At 36.4% G+C, this 15,695-nt stretch overlaps 1 protein-coding gene across 1 annotated transcript; it reads left to right on the forward strand.

Annotated features, from left to right (window-relative positions):
- The first annotated feature begins 574 nt into the window (after positions 1-574).
- Positions 575-13,193, forward strand: LOC115425170 (chondroitin sulfate N-acetylgalactosaminyltransferase 1-like). Its single transcript, XM_030142542.1, has 10 exons — positions 575-844; positions 3,593-4,205; positions 4,318-4,418; positions 5,470-5,648; positions 8,052-8,268; positions 9,134-9,235; positions 10,520-10,701; positions 12,028-12,122; positions 12,243-12,324; positions 12,710-13,193. Exons 2-10 carry the CDS (start codon positions 3,843-3,845, stop codon positions 12,991-12,993), a joined length of 1,605 nt encoding a protein of 534 aa, XP_029998402.1. The 5' UTR covers positions 575-844; positions 3,593-3,842; the 3' UTR covers positions 12,994-13,193.
- The last annotated feature ends 2,502 nt before the right edge of the window (positions 13,194-15,695 follow it).

Genomic DNA, 15,695 nt, shown 5'->3' on the forward strand with positions numbered 1-15,695 from the left:
TGTATAGTTACAGGCATATTTTAAAAAAGACTGTTTAAAATATTGATCAAACGATAAATGATTAATACAACTTATAATTCATTCATATTTGGCCTTGAATCTGCAACCCTATTTCCAAAAGAAGTTGATTTAGTATTTTTTTTATTCATTAAATAACCCAAAAAAACAAAGAAGCCAACTTTAAGATTTAAAGGAGTCAGAGCTAAGGAGCTGGAGTGAATGGAAACAAGGACCATCTGTACAGTGCCTCATTAAATGTGCAAGACCCCGTCCTATTGGTGGGATCTGATTGGTACCTAGCTATTTCCCCACAACAGATTGCAGGTGGCAGAGCACCGAAGTCTGAAGGGCATTCCTTACTCCCGTTGCCTTCTAATTAGACTTAAGGGCAATGCAGAGCCTCACAGGACCTAAAAGAGAATTTAGGATGAAGGCAGATGGTGTGAGATCTCGTAGGGGATGGCTGTGAATGCTAGCTAAAAAAAAAAAAAGAAAAAAAAAAAAAAAAGGGAGAGATGGAAAGAGAGAGAGGAGAGGAGAGGGAGGTGTTGGGGAAAGGTGGAGACTGAGAGGAGAGAGGATGGGAAATAGGAGGCACTGGGAAAGAAAGTGTTCAGTTTACTCCACTCAGGTCACATCGACCCTCAAGTTTGACAAGAAACCAGAGAGTACTTTCATCATTAAGTGCATTATCTTGACTGTTATATGATACTCAACCTTTACAGCTTTTTGCACAAGAAGCCTGCAAACATGAGAGCCTTATTTTTAAGAAAAAAAAGGGAAAAAACAGCACACTTTTGGATGATGATCGAATTCTAAACTTCTTGGTGAGATTCAGCAGTTGGTGAGTACAACAACCAGCCTTTAATTAAACCTTACTGTTAATGAGAGCTTTCCGAAGTATGTGTTCACAGATGCTCATTTACAAGCAGTAACATCATGAGAACAAGTAAATCTGAGGAGCTCGACTGGGATGACATCAAGATGAAAGCTTTATAAAGTGTACATGTAAGGCTTTAAGGGAAGATTACATTGACTTTATTCAAGATTTAGGCTGAAAATCTAATAGAAGTGTTTCATTTTGAGTCCAGTTCTGGGCTGCTTCTTCTGCATGTGTTCACACCATGCATACATGCATCTGTAATTACCAACACACTTACTTTCCTTCTCCCTGTCACACGTACACACACTCGAACACAGACAAACACACGTACACACTGCTTGGGTGGACCTGGAAACATAAGCAAGTCTTTCATGAGATCAGCCCCTACCTGAGCAATAAAGACCCAACTGTGCTGTGAATAAACTGATGATGGCAACACACACACACACACACACATACACACACACACACACACACACACACATGCATGCATATACTCAGGGTGGAGATACACACAGAGAAATACTTGTTTCTGTCACTTCCCACCTTTAGCGTCGTGGCACTCAGAGTGAATGTAAGGTCAAGTTAGTTCTCTCTCTGTGCAGTTTATACCAGCTAACCTGTGCTGCAGTCCCATAGCAGCAGGGTGACGTACAACAGCAGGAATGGAATGTGTAACGCACTGATAGAGACGCATTAAGGACATTTGCTTGTTAGCTCTGTCCTATTGGCTTTTTTGTTGAAGGGTGTAATTAGACAATTTACATGCAAATTCTGGTTCTTTACTTTTTGGTCTCGTGGGTGCCCTCTGTTTGTCTTTTTCTGGAAAGCCCTTTGACTTCTAGGAAAGGATAACACAAAAAAAAAAAAAAAAAAAAAAAAACATGGATTAACCCATAAAGACCCAGTTCTACTTTTGTGGCAGTTCCGAAATATTTTTTTTCTCTACATTTAACTTTTCCTAAATGATTGATCACCATTTATTATAATATTATCCTCTGTATTTTGCGTTTTTTTCAGTGGAAATCTGGTATTTTCCTATATTTAATTCACTGATGATGTAAATGTTCATAAAAGCTCAGAGTAAAGATGAGGGTTATTATATCAGAAACAATGCAAATAACTTTATTCAGATGCATTTTTGAGTCTGTGAATACATCGAGGTTTAACCCGTAAAGACCCAGTGTTACATTTGTGGCAGTTCCCACATAATTTTTTCTCTAGATTTTACCTTTCTTAAATGATTTACTACCATTTATTATAATACTATCCTCTGTATTTTGTGTTTTTTTTTTTCAATGAAATTTATGTATTTTCCTATATTTAATTTACAGATCAGGTAGATGTTCGTAGATGCTTAGATTAAAGTTGAGGGTTATTATATCAGAAATGGAGAAAACTGGAAAAAAAGTGATTTTTCAGCAAAGATATCAATCACTAAACATAAACCAAGTGTGCCCATCCACTGTCACTGATCAAACTACATGTGCAACCCAGTCTAATATCAAATGGACAAACGTAGCTGTTTCACAGTTTGATATGAGACTGGGTTGACATGTGTTTTACTTGTGAGCCAGTGTTGGCGAAGATGTGTTTCCACGTTCATTATGGAGCCTCTGAATGTCCAAATGGGTCATATCTGATGACCATGAAAAGATGACAAACTTCATTTTACACCAATTATTTACATGTATTGATAGAATTAGTGGATCATGACATTTTCCATCAGTGGATGCTTTTGGTCACTGGTGGCTGTTTGGGTCTTTAAGGGTTAAAGGCTGGTGCTAAATTAAATTATTCTTACAAAATAGCAGCACAGTCATCTCCAGTTCACTTGTTATAGAAGTTTTTCTAGCACTCTGGATACAACTTGAAGCAAAAACATAAAAGTCACTGAATTGGGGTTAAAGCAAGTATATTTGTACATATGTAAAGATAGGGTTAGTCCTTGCTTTCTTATGTCTGGCTGGTACAGAAATGCCAGGGGTTTTAACCCTTTCATGCATGAATTGTGAGAACCTGAGTCAAGATTTACTTTTTGAGTGTTTTTATTCCTCCTTAGCCATGAAAAAAACAATATGATCGAGTTTTTTTTTCTATGGACAAAAATATTACAAAAAATGTTACAAAAATATCCATGCATTTAATTTTTGAAGTAAAGAAACATGTGTTTAAAACCCAATATCAGAAAGTAATATGAAAACAATGAAATAAAAACATTTTTAATGCTGCTAATCTAATGTCTTCTCACATTTTAACATATTCTAATGCTAGTAATTATTCACTTCATGGGGATGACATGCAAAAAAAAACCCTTTTTGTCTAACAAATAACAATTGATTTACATTCAAACATGTCACTGTAGATCAGGTTTATCAAGAACAGCACAGTTACAGTAATGGTATGAATGTCAGTGTATGAGATGATGCATAAGTGTCCACTGCGTTGGCTGATATGGAACTAAAACAACAAAACCCATTAATATACAAGAAAACAGCTGGAGAATAACTGTCCACTGTAGTGACCTATGCATGAAAGGGTTAAACACTTGGTCAGATTGTCAGTTGCTGGTTTCACATTCCACTTTTCCTTTTACAGCGAGGATGTATTGATCACAACAGGTGGTATATTAAAATGAGAATCTTAACATGCATCGTTGCAATTTCCTTGTCACACTGCATTTTTTTTTTTTTTTTTTAATCAATTCAGGGAGTCTCTGCATTCTGGTGTTGATACCTACACATTACATGAGACATCCAACATGAAGGAGAGACAATTATAAAGACTCCCTGTGAACATGCTACCTATGGATGTGACAGATGAGGACGATGTAAAAAAACAGGTGGATGTCTGCTTCAGAAACTTTATTTCCTGCTATGTTTTGCTCCTCTTTTTGTGGATGCGGTCATGTTTTAATAAACCTCACACATTTTAAACACTGTTCAAAAGACAATCCACCATGTTTAAGCGGTGGCTGCTAGCCCTGGTGGCCCGTGTCGGCCTCATTGTACTGGGCCTATGCTGCTGTTTGTCCCTGTTCTACCTCCTGGCCTGTAAACCTGCATCCCATGGTCACCAGCACACCCAGCTGTGGCCTGGAGGGGCCACCAGCAAGGAAGGATATATGGCACTGCTGCAGGAGAGGGAGGACTCTCACAGACATTACATCAACAGCCTGACAAAGCAGATCGCTCAGCTGAAAGAAGCTCTTCAGGAGAGGACGCAGCAGCTTCAGGAGTCGCTGGATAAGGCCAAAGCCAATGGGATTCTGCCACTGGGGCTGGAGAGTCTGCACAAAACCCCAACGCAGTTTGACATGAAGGTAGGAGCACTTGCCACAGGTGGATGTAGAAGCAGAATCTATGTATGCTGATGACATGAATTAAGTGTGACAGTTTAGATGTAGTGGCAAAATGTTGCATCGTGTCCTGCAGGAGTTCTTTCGCTCCCAGTTGAACCAGGCCGAGGTCAACTCAGGTGTGAAGCTGCCCAGCGAATATGCAGTGATTCCTTTTGACACTTTTACACTACGGAGGTGAGTGAGACGCCTGTTCATCTGTGAGGACGACTGCACAGCTTTCTACCTCCAGGGGCTCTGTGTTTCTGAGTTTATGTCTGACCTTTTCATATTCTTTCATACATAACATAAAATTTCCAACGGCTTCTACTAATGATTCTTTAATATGGATTCTTTGTGGATTTTTTGATTAAACTTATCAAAATTTAATACTCAAACTACCTTTTTTTTTAATCTAAAACCCAAAGCTATTCAATTTAGCTTCAGATAAACTTCAGCTTCAATGTGTGAATTAGTTTTCAATTTTTAATATCAGTTAATCAAGTTAATTAGCTAATCATTGCAGCTCCACTCAAAAAGAATGCTTTTTTATTTTCTGTAGAATACTTACAGATTTTGTAGCTTTCTTTTCATGCGTTAAGTGCTGAAAGGAGGATTTTCTCTGTTTTAAATCTAGAGTTTAAAGCATGCATTTATATATAGGATTGGCAATTTAATTTATTTTATTTTATTCATTTGCACATCATAAACAGCAAGAGGAAAAAAAAAAAAATCATGCAAGTAACACCATTGTGCCGGAGAGGATAGAAGCCAAAAAAGGCTTATGTAAATACCTCCCTGGAAATAAACAATTACACAGGAATAAACAAACAAACAATATAACTGAAATAATTACCTAAAGTAAAATAATAGAAATACAAATCAAATGATATACAGCCTTACATATTTTTTTTTGTAGATTACAGTACTTTTCAGATGCTTTTTAAATAATGATAAAGAAGATGTTGATTGAAGTTCAGGTTATTCCAAAAATATAGTCCATGATATTTTAGAGAATACTGACCGACAGAAGTTCTGCAGTACGGAAGATAAAATTTGCTTGAGTATCGTGTAGGATAATTGTGAATAACAGAAGACAACATAAAAGGCTGTTGCAGTTACATGATGATGGATTCTGGACTTTACATTAATAAGATGTGAATGAACACACTGAGTACTGTAAGTAGTGGTATTTTCATCATATCTTCTCACATGACTGGACTGGAGCAGGTGTTGATTTGTGACTCAGGGTGTACCAGCTGGAGACGGGGTTAACCAAACACCCAGAGGAGAGGCCTGTGAGGAAGGACCGTCGAGACGAGCTGATAGGAACAGTGGAAACAGCTCTGCATGTCCTCAACGGACCTCTGCAACACGTAGACAACACCAGGAGAAAGCACACATTTTCCCCTTCGGACTTCATAGAGGGTGAGACAGACGGAGGAGGAGTTATAACTGGATTCACTTACATGATTCATTTCAGGAGTTATAGTTTCAATGTAAACTGACTGAACAGCTGGAAATTCATATCTTTGAGTAGTTTAGTGTTCACCCGACTTGCACATAGGAGGAAACTTGAGCATCTAACGCAGACCACAAAGCAGAAATAGTGACATATCTGAAGGTGTAAAAACAGTACGACAATGATGTTTCTATTAAAAATCCAAATGCAGTGAATACATTTTTGTATCAATCTGGGGGAAAATGAACTAGTCACTTCTCAAACTAGAGGCAAATCTTCACCTTAGAACAGCAGCCACAAATATAACTTGTGTTAAAAAGCAGAGAGCACTGATCAAGAGTAGAGAAATATTTGCATTATTTTTTTAGTGTTGAAAGAAGAACTGAGATCTGTGTGGCAGTATTAGTATATAAAAAAAAAGTACAAGTAAACGTACTGCCTTCAAAGCTGTACTTAAGTAAGATTATCAAACTCTGTGTAAAGTGTCAAAAGTAAGTCAGAGTTTTTCCTGGATCAAAATGAATAACAAACAAGTGGTGTCAAGCACAACAAACCCCGCTCCTCGCATGTGTTGCAATAGCATGTTTTGGCATCAAACCAGCTGATGTCATCATGTCTATGTATGTGCTGATGTCATCATATCAACTTCCCCTATATATGTGCCAAGTTGGAAGTAAATTGAAACAAAATTGGTGTTTTTATAGACACTTGAAATGTCACCCATTATAAGTGAATGGGGAAAAAAAAGATTTTAAAAAATTCATAAAAAATTTGGACTTTGACCTACTTTTCCCAAAATGTAATCAGATCTATTCTGGGCCACTGGCAATATATAAACTCAATTTGGTATGTATTCAACCAATAGTTTTGCTGCTAGAGTGTTAACAATCAAGGAAACAAACTGAACCAAAACCAATATCCCTTTTTATTTTATTTTATTTTTCCCCCAGGGTAAAAATAAATTTCAGAAATCATATTGATGCTATGATTTTTAAAAAAGACAATTATCACACTGAACCAGAATGTTAACCAATTGTACTGTTACTGCACTAAATACCTCTGCAAATAAGCAGAATACAAATGTACTGTATATCATAGTGTCTGTGTTTGTGGAGTTCCTGATTATCTCATTATCTCCACCCTACAGTGTAGACAGAAGGTAACATTTATTGAGGTCTCGAAGAAAAACGTAATCAGTTTGATGAACGCACCCCTAAAGTAATGCAGTAATAACTTACACAGGTACAACATTGCAATTCACTTGGTTTTGAGATAAATTTTTACCATAAAACACCCATTAAGAGACTCAAATGGCACAAAATTTGACAGAGCGGAACACGAAGGAAAAACCTTGTAACTGTGCAGAATGTTCCACTTCAGAATCAAAAATGTACTATTATTCTTATTATTATGAATATTATTGGATTACTGATGAATTGTGTTCATTGTTAGTGCTGCAGCTGCTAATGGTGAGGCTCATTTTAACACTGTACGTGCACATACTGTTTGGTACTTTTTTTTAAAATAGTTGATTAGTTGATAGTTGTCATTGTGACATTCATGATATTAACCTATAAAGACCTAAACATCACCATTGAACAAAATCGTCAAATGTTTAATACTTGTTGATGCACCAATCCTATCAATACATGTAAATAATTGGTGTAAAATACAGTTTGTCATCTTTCCATGGTCATCAGATATGACCCATTGGACGTTCAGAGGCTCTGTAGTGAACATGGAAACACCGTCATCTTCTACAACATTGATTCACCAGTAAAACTCATGGAGTTCGATAAATGACAGTGGCTGAAAACACTTGGTTTATGCTCAGTTATTGATATCTTTGCTGAAAAAGTAACTTTTTCCTCAATTTTCTCTGTTTCTAATATAATAACCCTCAACTTTAATCTGAGTTTTTATGAACATTGACAAGATCATTGAATTAAAAATAGGGAAATACAGGTTTTTCACTGAAAAAAGTGCAAAATACATTGGATACTATTGTAATAAATGGTGATAAATCATTTAAGAAAAGTTAAATGGACAGAAAAAATATTTGGGAACTGTCATAAAAGTAACACTGGGTCTTTATGGGTTAATCTGCAAAGTAACATGCAAGTCACTAAAGTATCAGAAAATGTCAAATACTTCAAACGTGTACACAATAAATGCCCTTGGTTACATTCCACCATTACCTACATGTGCAAAACCATCCAGTGTAAACTTCATTCAAGCTTCAGTGCTTTGGTTTTGGGTTGCACTTGGTTCGTTTCACATAAGACACAGTAGATCTGAGTAATAATCCGAGTGTTTATATGTTTCGTCTGTATAATGTGTTTGATTTTATTTTCCTCTCTCTGCCTCAGGACTAACTCGTACAGAGAGGAACAGAGGAAGTGTTTACGAGCTGATGTTTAAAGGTGACGGCCCACAGGACTTCACTCAGCTGGTTCTCTTCAGACCGTTCGGCCCTGTGCTGAAGGTGAAGAGTGACAGGGTGGACACACGCAGCATGCTCATCAACATTATTGTACCTCTTTCCAAGAGAGTGGATGCTTTTAAGCAGTTTATCAGCAACTTCAGGTATTTAATAATCCATACACGCTGGGTCCTGACATTACTGATGTGTAACTTAACCCTTTAACCCCTGACGTGTCTGTGGTGAGCGTTCTGAATGAGGATTTACGTTAAATATTCATAAAAATTCAACCGTTTGGTCAATAGGAAAATTAAAAAAAACATGCTTATAGAATAGACCTTGTTCTCTCCATAGACATTTGAGCATGCTCAGTGCCGGTGGAATAGGGAAAGCACAGCGTAGTGAGTGAAACAGACTCGCTATAAAAATAGACGGTGTGGGCTTTATTTTTACTCAGTTTCCTTTTTTCTTTTCTTTTTTTTTTTATTGTGTTTTCACTAAATTTTGACTGTGTAACTGCTTTTTGGAGTTCAATCAGGTGCCAAAAAGTAGCAGCTGGGTTGATTTAGAAAAAAAAAAGAGCCCCAAAACACAAAACTACTTGGCCAAAATTCAAATACTTGTTGTTCAGTGTGTTCATCCTAAATCTCTAATTGATGTACATGCCTTATTTAGTAAAAACATGTAAAACTTCAATTCCTCTTTTTGTCTTTTTCTGTTATTCCACCCTGTTTTGACCCCAAAACACACAGTAAAACAAAACACTGACGAAAAGGAACACAAGCACGTACTCACAGCAACTTTTATGACACTGAAACAGATGCAAATTCACACCAGTACATTTACCTGGAATAACATCTCAGGGGTTAAAGGGTTAACTAAAATTTAGTGAATGCTTAACTTAATGGAATAAGATATCAGTAATAAGTACAGAGACATGACAAGTTACGAATCAATGTGTTGTCCACCAGTGCCAAAAGTGAATTTAAATGAATCTAATGAAACTTTGCGCTTGTGTTTGTGCTTCAGAGAAGTGTGTATCCAGCAGGACGGCAGGGTCCACCTCACTGTGGTCTACTTTGGTCGTGATCAGATTGACAAGGTGAAAGGCACGCTGGACCAAACCACCAGGTAATGTAGTCAATTCACACTTCACTCTTTAATCCAGGTAAATTATTCAGGATACAAATAAAGTCATTGCTGGCATGGACGTGTCTGGGTTTGGAAGAGGGAGAGTTCATGTCAGCTACACCAAAACCATGAAGAATGCAGAGGAAAAAAACTCAATACTGTTTAAGAATGAACAATTAGACTAAAATCTCCCTCTGACTTTCAGAAGGAGATACAAGAGCCTTAAAAGCAGAACAAACTAAACTAAAAAAAAAAACAAAAACAAAACATTTTATGTATGGGCAACCAACTTCAAATAAAATCACTATGTTTTCAGCATTTTTATCAAAATATACAATTTCAAGTATATGCACAATATCATTATGTACATTTAATTATTCCTGTACAGTCAGCTTGTTGCTTAATACTTAACTTCAGTGGTTTTTTTTCTCTTTTATTTATTCATCTCTTCAATTAAATATTATTCTATTATGATTTATCTATACTATGTTATCCAGAATTCTATTCTATTTTGTATATGTTTTTATTCTTGTTTAGTTGGGTTTTTATTTCAATGCATTTTTCAGTTGTTTCTATGCTCATTTTGTTGTGTTGGTGACTATATGTTGACAACAAAGGTTATTTTATGTTATGTTATGTTATGTTATCTTATCTTATGTGTTTGTCAATATTAAATTGTGTGTTTTTGTGTCAGTTATCTGACTAGTGTGTTACTGTCTATCATCTAACATTACTTATCAGTGTCACACACCCTTGTTGACATCATCCTCCTATCCCTGGTTGACATTATGACATCCCAGCAAAGTACATTTATTCATCTGATGATGTAGTTTTGTAAAGTTGGATCCTGAGCTGAAAAACTTTGGGAACCTTTGGTCTACATGATTGGAAAAAGTCAGACAAATTTACTGTCACCTTTTTGCTGCAAGGTGTCTTGCTTACAATAAAGTTTTAATTTCACTTTGTAAATTTTGTGCATCAGTTACTGTGTTTATCAGTGAAGGGTTTTGGAGCTGTCAGCTGATAATAAACTCTGAAGTCTATCCTCCAGGGGACACTACAAACTGCTTTATTGTATATTTAGGCTGGGATAAAAAAAAAAAAAGATGTATAATTTTGATGCTTGAGGCTTTTAATCATAAAGACACTATGGATCCTCCAAGATTTTGTTGCAACATCTGTGCAGTATTGACCCAAGGTGAAACCCATCAGAATATGTTTTTACACATCATCACAGATGGTGTCGTCCCATGGCTGTTCTCTTCTTACTTTTATCTTCTTCAGGGAGACCCGGTTCAGAGGCTTCACCTTGATCCAGCTCAACGAGGAGTTTTCACGAGGGCGGGGCTTAGAAGTGGGTGCCAAGGCTTGGAGGCGGAGCCAGAATGTGCTACTCTTCTTCTGTGATGTTGACATCCACTTCACAGCAGACTTCTTAACTTCCTGTCGCCTCAACGCGGAGCCTGGTGAGGGACAGATTGCCTCACTTCCACTTCTATTCAACACTTACACTTTCTCAGCTCTGATTCACAAAGTCCATGTTTCAGTCATAGTTCCCTTTCACTGATTCACACACAGACCTGCGCTGTATATAAATCAAACCATCTACATCAGTGGTTCTCAACCTTTTTTGGCTCATGACCCTATTTTAACATCACAAATTTCTGGTGACACAGGACATTCAAAACGGAGTCCCTCTCAGATATTATATCCTGCATTTTATTTGAACTTGATTTTTATAGGAAAAGTGTGTAGTGTTTTAATTATAATGAAATATATATTGAATCATTAAAAACATTTTTTATTAGTAATTTTTTTATTTTTTTTTAACCCTTTCATGCACGAATTATGAGAACCTTAATCAAGATTTTTTTCCTGAGTGTTTTTATTTCTCTTTAGGCACGAAAAAAACAATGCAATTGAAAATTCTCTTATGAAAAATAAATAAATAAATAAACAAACAAAAACTATATAAAAAACAAAAAATAAAGTTAAAAAAAGACATACAACTACTACTACTAATAATAAAAATGATCTTATGAACCTATTTTACATGAAGTTGCAAAAATGTTCATTCAGCTGGACACGTTGCATTTAATTTTTGAAATGAAGAAACATGTTTTTACAGATAAATTGTGTGAAAACTGGGGGGGGTGGGGGGGCGATCTACACGATGTTACCAGTTCATGACAGAAAAGATATGTAGTGTCTTAAAACTTTAATACAGATATGTGCAAAAACAAACACACAAACAAAAAAATCCATGAATATATAAGAGAACAGCTGTAGAAAAGCTGTCCACTGTAGTGACCAGTATACATGAAAGGGTTAATTACTAGATTACTAGAAATTTCAGGTGACCCTATTGGAATTCCAGGCGAACACATGTGGGGTCGTGACCCCAAGGTTGAAAAACACTGCTCTACACTATCCAGTACATTATGTTTACCCTTAACCAGCTTATTTATGTGCCTACATTTGGACTTTGAAAAGTAATAGGTCAAGATGTTTCAACTTAATTCACATTATGGTGTGTTTTGCATGTACTGACATTTATTTCTACACTATTTCACATCACTGCTTATTATAGAATAAGCTACAACAAAATAAAACTGAATGAGGGAGGGATTTCTGAGATTGGTTTACTCATAGGGAGCCTAAATACATTGCTGTTTTACTCTATCCTCTGCTGCTACCAGTTGTTAAAATGTGACATTTAGAGTACACACTTAAATGTTAAATACCTATGAGTTGACATTTTAAAATATTTCTTTAATCTGTTTTCTTACTAGGTAAGAAAGTGTACTATCCAGTACTCTTCAGTGAGTACAATCCATCCATCATCTACAGTAATCAGACAGTTCTACCGCCTGTTCAACAACAACTGGCAAGTAAAATATGCATACAGTATGTACAACCAGCATCAGATCACAGTATATAGTAAATGACACATGAATGTGTCAGAGGAGTGTAAAACATTTCCCAATACGTCTACCTTTTGTCTTAGGTGATTAGAAAGGATACAGGCTTCTGGAGAGACTTTGGATTTGGCATGACGTGCCAGTACAGGTCTGATTTCATCAACATAGGTAATGACAAGCCTCTTGTTTTGTAAGATATGTACACACAGAGGCTATATTTTCTTGTTTGCTGCTGCAGTTGTTCATTTCAGAGTACATGTAGACACAAGACAACTCACAAAAAGCTGGAATTTGTGTGAAGTCAGATGTCATTGTAGCTATGATCTTCCATAAACATACCAGCTTTAGATGCCTGTTCTTCATATAATAATGACCACAAAACAAAAATTAGTCTCTGTGTTACTGGTGCTGTGTTAGTTTACACCTTTGAGAGATTTTCTTTTTGTTCTTGTGTTAACAGGATAAGATTTGAACATCATACCCCTACATTATCAGTTTCCTATGAACTTTCAACTGTGTGTATTTGTGAATAACCATTTGCATTTCCTGTCAGGTGGTTTTGACCGTAACATCAGAGGCTGGGGGTTGGAGGACGTGCACTTGTACAGGAAGTACCTTCACAGTAAGCTGATGGTGATTCGAGCCCCGTCTCGTGGCCTTTTCCACTTGTGGCACGAGAAGAGTTGTGCAGATGAACTTCCTCCAGACAAGTACAACATGTGTATGCAGACCAAAGCCATGAGTGAGGCCTCACATGGCCAGCTGGGGGAGCTGTTCTTCAAAGCAGAGATCGACGCTCATATGAACTCTAAGAGGCAGCTGAGCAGAGGGAGCTGATGAAAATAATATCTGAGTAAGAGGTAGAGATGAGATCTTAGACTGTGATGTGTGTTTTGGTTTTACTTACAGTATCTTATATGACGCCCATAAAACAGGGTGTTAAGGTTCTGTAACAAAAGGAGGTTTATTCTGGTTACTGACCTCATCTGGATGACAAATCTGTACAGAACTGACATGGAAAATGTTATTTTATTTTTGTGCTAATTAAAGAATAAACTGTATGAAATGTTTCCATGTTATTTTTGTTTATTATTTTGCTAAGAGGCAGAATTGTGCAAAAATATTGTTCGATCAATCTTCATTTTATACCTTTAATGTCATAATTTGGTATGGGAAGGTAGAAAGAGAGATTGGGAGTAACGTGCAACAGATGTCCACTAAGACTCAACCTAATGCTGCAGATGGTGATCAGTCTCCTTGAGGAGTGTGATTTTATGTTTTTTTTTTTTTCTTGCATTGGAGTTTACTTGTTAAAACTATTAATAAATCAGACTACCCTCTAAATCTCGAGCGTGAAACTTATGGTACATGGGTCAAATCTGGCGCACCAAAGGGTCCAATTCAGCCTGTGGGATGAATTTTTGAAATGCAAAAATTACACTGAAGATATCAACAGTCAAAGGTGTCAAAATCATTTTAGTTAAGGTTCCACATACTTACCAATTCAATCTCAAGTGGGTCACACTAATAAAATAACATAAAACAAATAAGTAAAAAAGTAAAATTACATGAAAATTTTTACATTTACAAACTATCCTTTTACAAAAAAAGTGAAAAACCTGAACAAATATGAACAACCTGAAAAGTCTTAAGAGAAGTAAGTGCAATTTTTTACCAATATTCTGCCTGTTACTAAATATTTTTGTATTTGTAGATCCACTGTGATCTGCAAGTTGTAATGCACATGTATAAATGATAAAGTGAGGAATAAAATTGTTAAAATTGCATTTATTTGTCCTATAACATTTCAGGTTGTTCATGATATTCAGATTTTTGAAGAAACTTTGTAGATGTAAATATTTTCATACTGTAATTTTGTTATTATTTTACTGGTTTGGCCCACTTTAGATCATATTAAGCTGAATGTGTCCCCTGAACTAAAATGAGTTTGACACCCCTGCATTAATGGTCAGCATCAAGAATCACATATATCTTTTGAGGCATTTTTTTTAGATGCAAACTCACAACTGTTCATACACAGCTATCTTATGTACAGAACAGGTTTTTCATGTTTCTTGTTTGAGCTTGTCACAGTTTCAGACTTTTTCCATACATAACATCGTGGCTGCAAAAAAGAAGAGGGGGAAGTATTACTGATGAGTCTGTTCCTACAAAGCAACAATGAGTAATATCATCCCATGTCTGAATATCAGCACTATACCTGTATGTTTGTTTGCATCCATTCTCTCCTTTTCATGTGTGTTTTAGTAACACAAGCATAAGCCAATGTGATTAGAGCAGTTTGTACTTTACCTTCATTCCATCATTTTTCCGTTTAGTTTGCCATCAACATCAACACGTTAATGATGAGCAGAACATCTTCAAACTTAAACTTGACTCCAAAAATATCAGGCGCTGCACATCACAGCTGAAAATACAGTTTATACCAATTTACAGAGTGTGTTGTGTTCTTACTTTATCACATAGGACACATGTTTGGAGTGTGCGAAAACAAGAGTGAAAAACTAGGACTTTGTGATGAAAATGTGTGTTATGAATTAAATGGCTGTTGGTCAGCGTTGTTCTGATAAAAATGCACTGGGACATGTGAGTATTCTGAAATGCACTATATGGACCAAAATACTGAGACACAAGTGTATTCAGGTGATCCATGAGTGACGGGGCTGGGCTAAAAAGCAATGACAAATGTCATAATGTTATATTTTGTTAAATCCTTATTATTTTGTGTTTAAGGTTAATTTTGATTACATTGTCATCTAAAACGCTAAGAAAATGACTCACGGCTGGTTTTCCTGGTTTTAAATGTCCTACCTCTAGATTTCTGAAATATTTCTCATGTTGCGACCACAATTAATAACTTTAAACCACAGGCAATGGCAGATTTATCTACTGGCGCCTTCAGCAACACACCCTCTCATTTGAAAATCTGCAGAAAAAATTACCGCATTGACTGGGAATCGAATCCTGGTCTTCCATGTTGTAGTCCAAAGAGTTACCTACTGAGTTCAATTCCAGTTGTCTTAAGGGTTGACCTACGTGCTATCTGATTGTCTTGGTACTTTTCAGGATGTGACGTTCACATCTAAGCCTCAGGGTTAAGATTAAAGTACATATTGTGTTGTGAAATAGGACCGTAATGCACAATATGTTCCGTAAGCAAAGCAAGCAGACCTGCTGAGCAGGAAAATGACAATTTGGAGAAGGATATCATATATGTATGTCTATATAGCAGCCCCCCGCCCCACCCCCCTCGCCCGTTTTTTCTCGATCCGCCACTGCACAAGTAACTGTCTGGTTTCCTCAACTGGGACTCAGTATGTGATTATCACACCTTGTCAAATGTGATTACTGACGTGTAGAAATAAAAAGAGGAATGTGTCTGACAACAAAAGTATTCTAACTTTATGGGCAGCAATGGAGAAGAAGAATGATGATGATGATGATGATGATGATGATGATGATGATGATGAACACTATTAATGAGCTTTATTTACGTAGGATTTCTTTTTACGTTTTAC

The sequence above is a fragment of the Sphaeramia orbicularis genome, chromosome 9 (assembly GCF_902148855.1).
Source record: "Sphaeramia orbicularis chromosome 9, fSphaOr1.1, whole genome shotgun sequence".
Classification (NCBI taxonomy): Eukaryota; Metazoa; Chordata; class Actinopteri; order Kurtiformes; family Apogonidae; genus Sphaeramia; species Sphaeramia orbicularis.

Excerpts from the sequence above, each read along its gene's own strand:
- LOC115425170 (XM_030142542.1), top strand. The coding sequence starts at position 3,843 with ATGTTTAAGCGGTGGCTGCTAGCCCTGGTGGCCCGTGTCGGCCTCATT. Across the intron at positions 4,419-5,469 it reads GACACTTTTACACTACGGAG|GGTGTACCAGCTGGAGACGG; the intron begins GTGAGTGAGACG and ends TTTGTGACTCAG. Across the intron at positions 10,702-12,027 it reads TCGCCTCAACGCGGAGCCTG|GTAAGAAAGTGTACTATCCA; the intron begins GTGAGGGACAGA and ends TTTTCTTACTAG.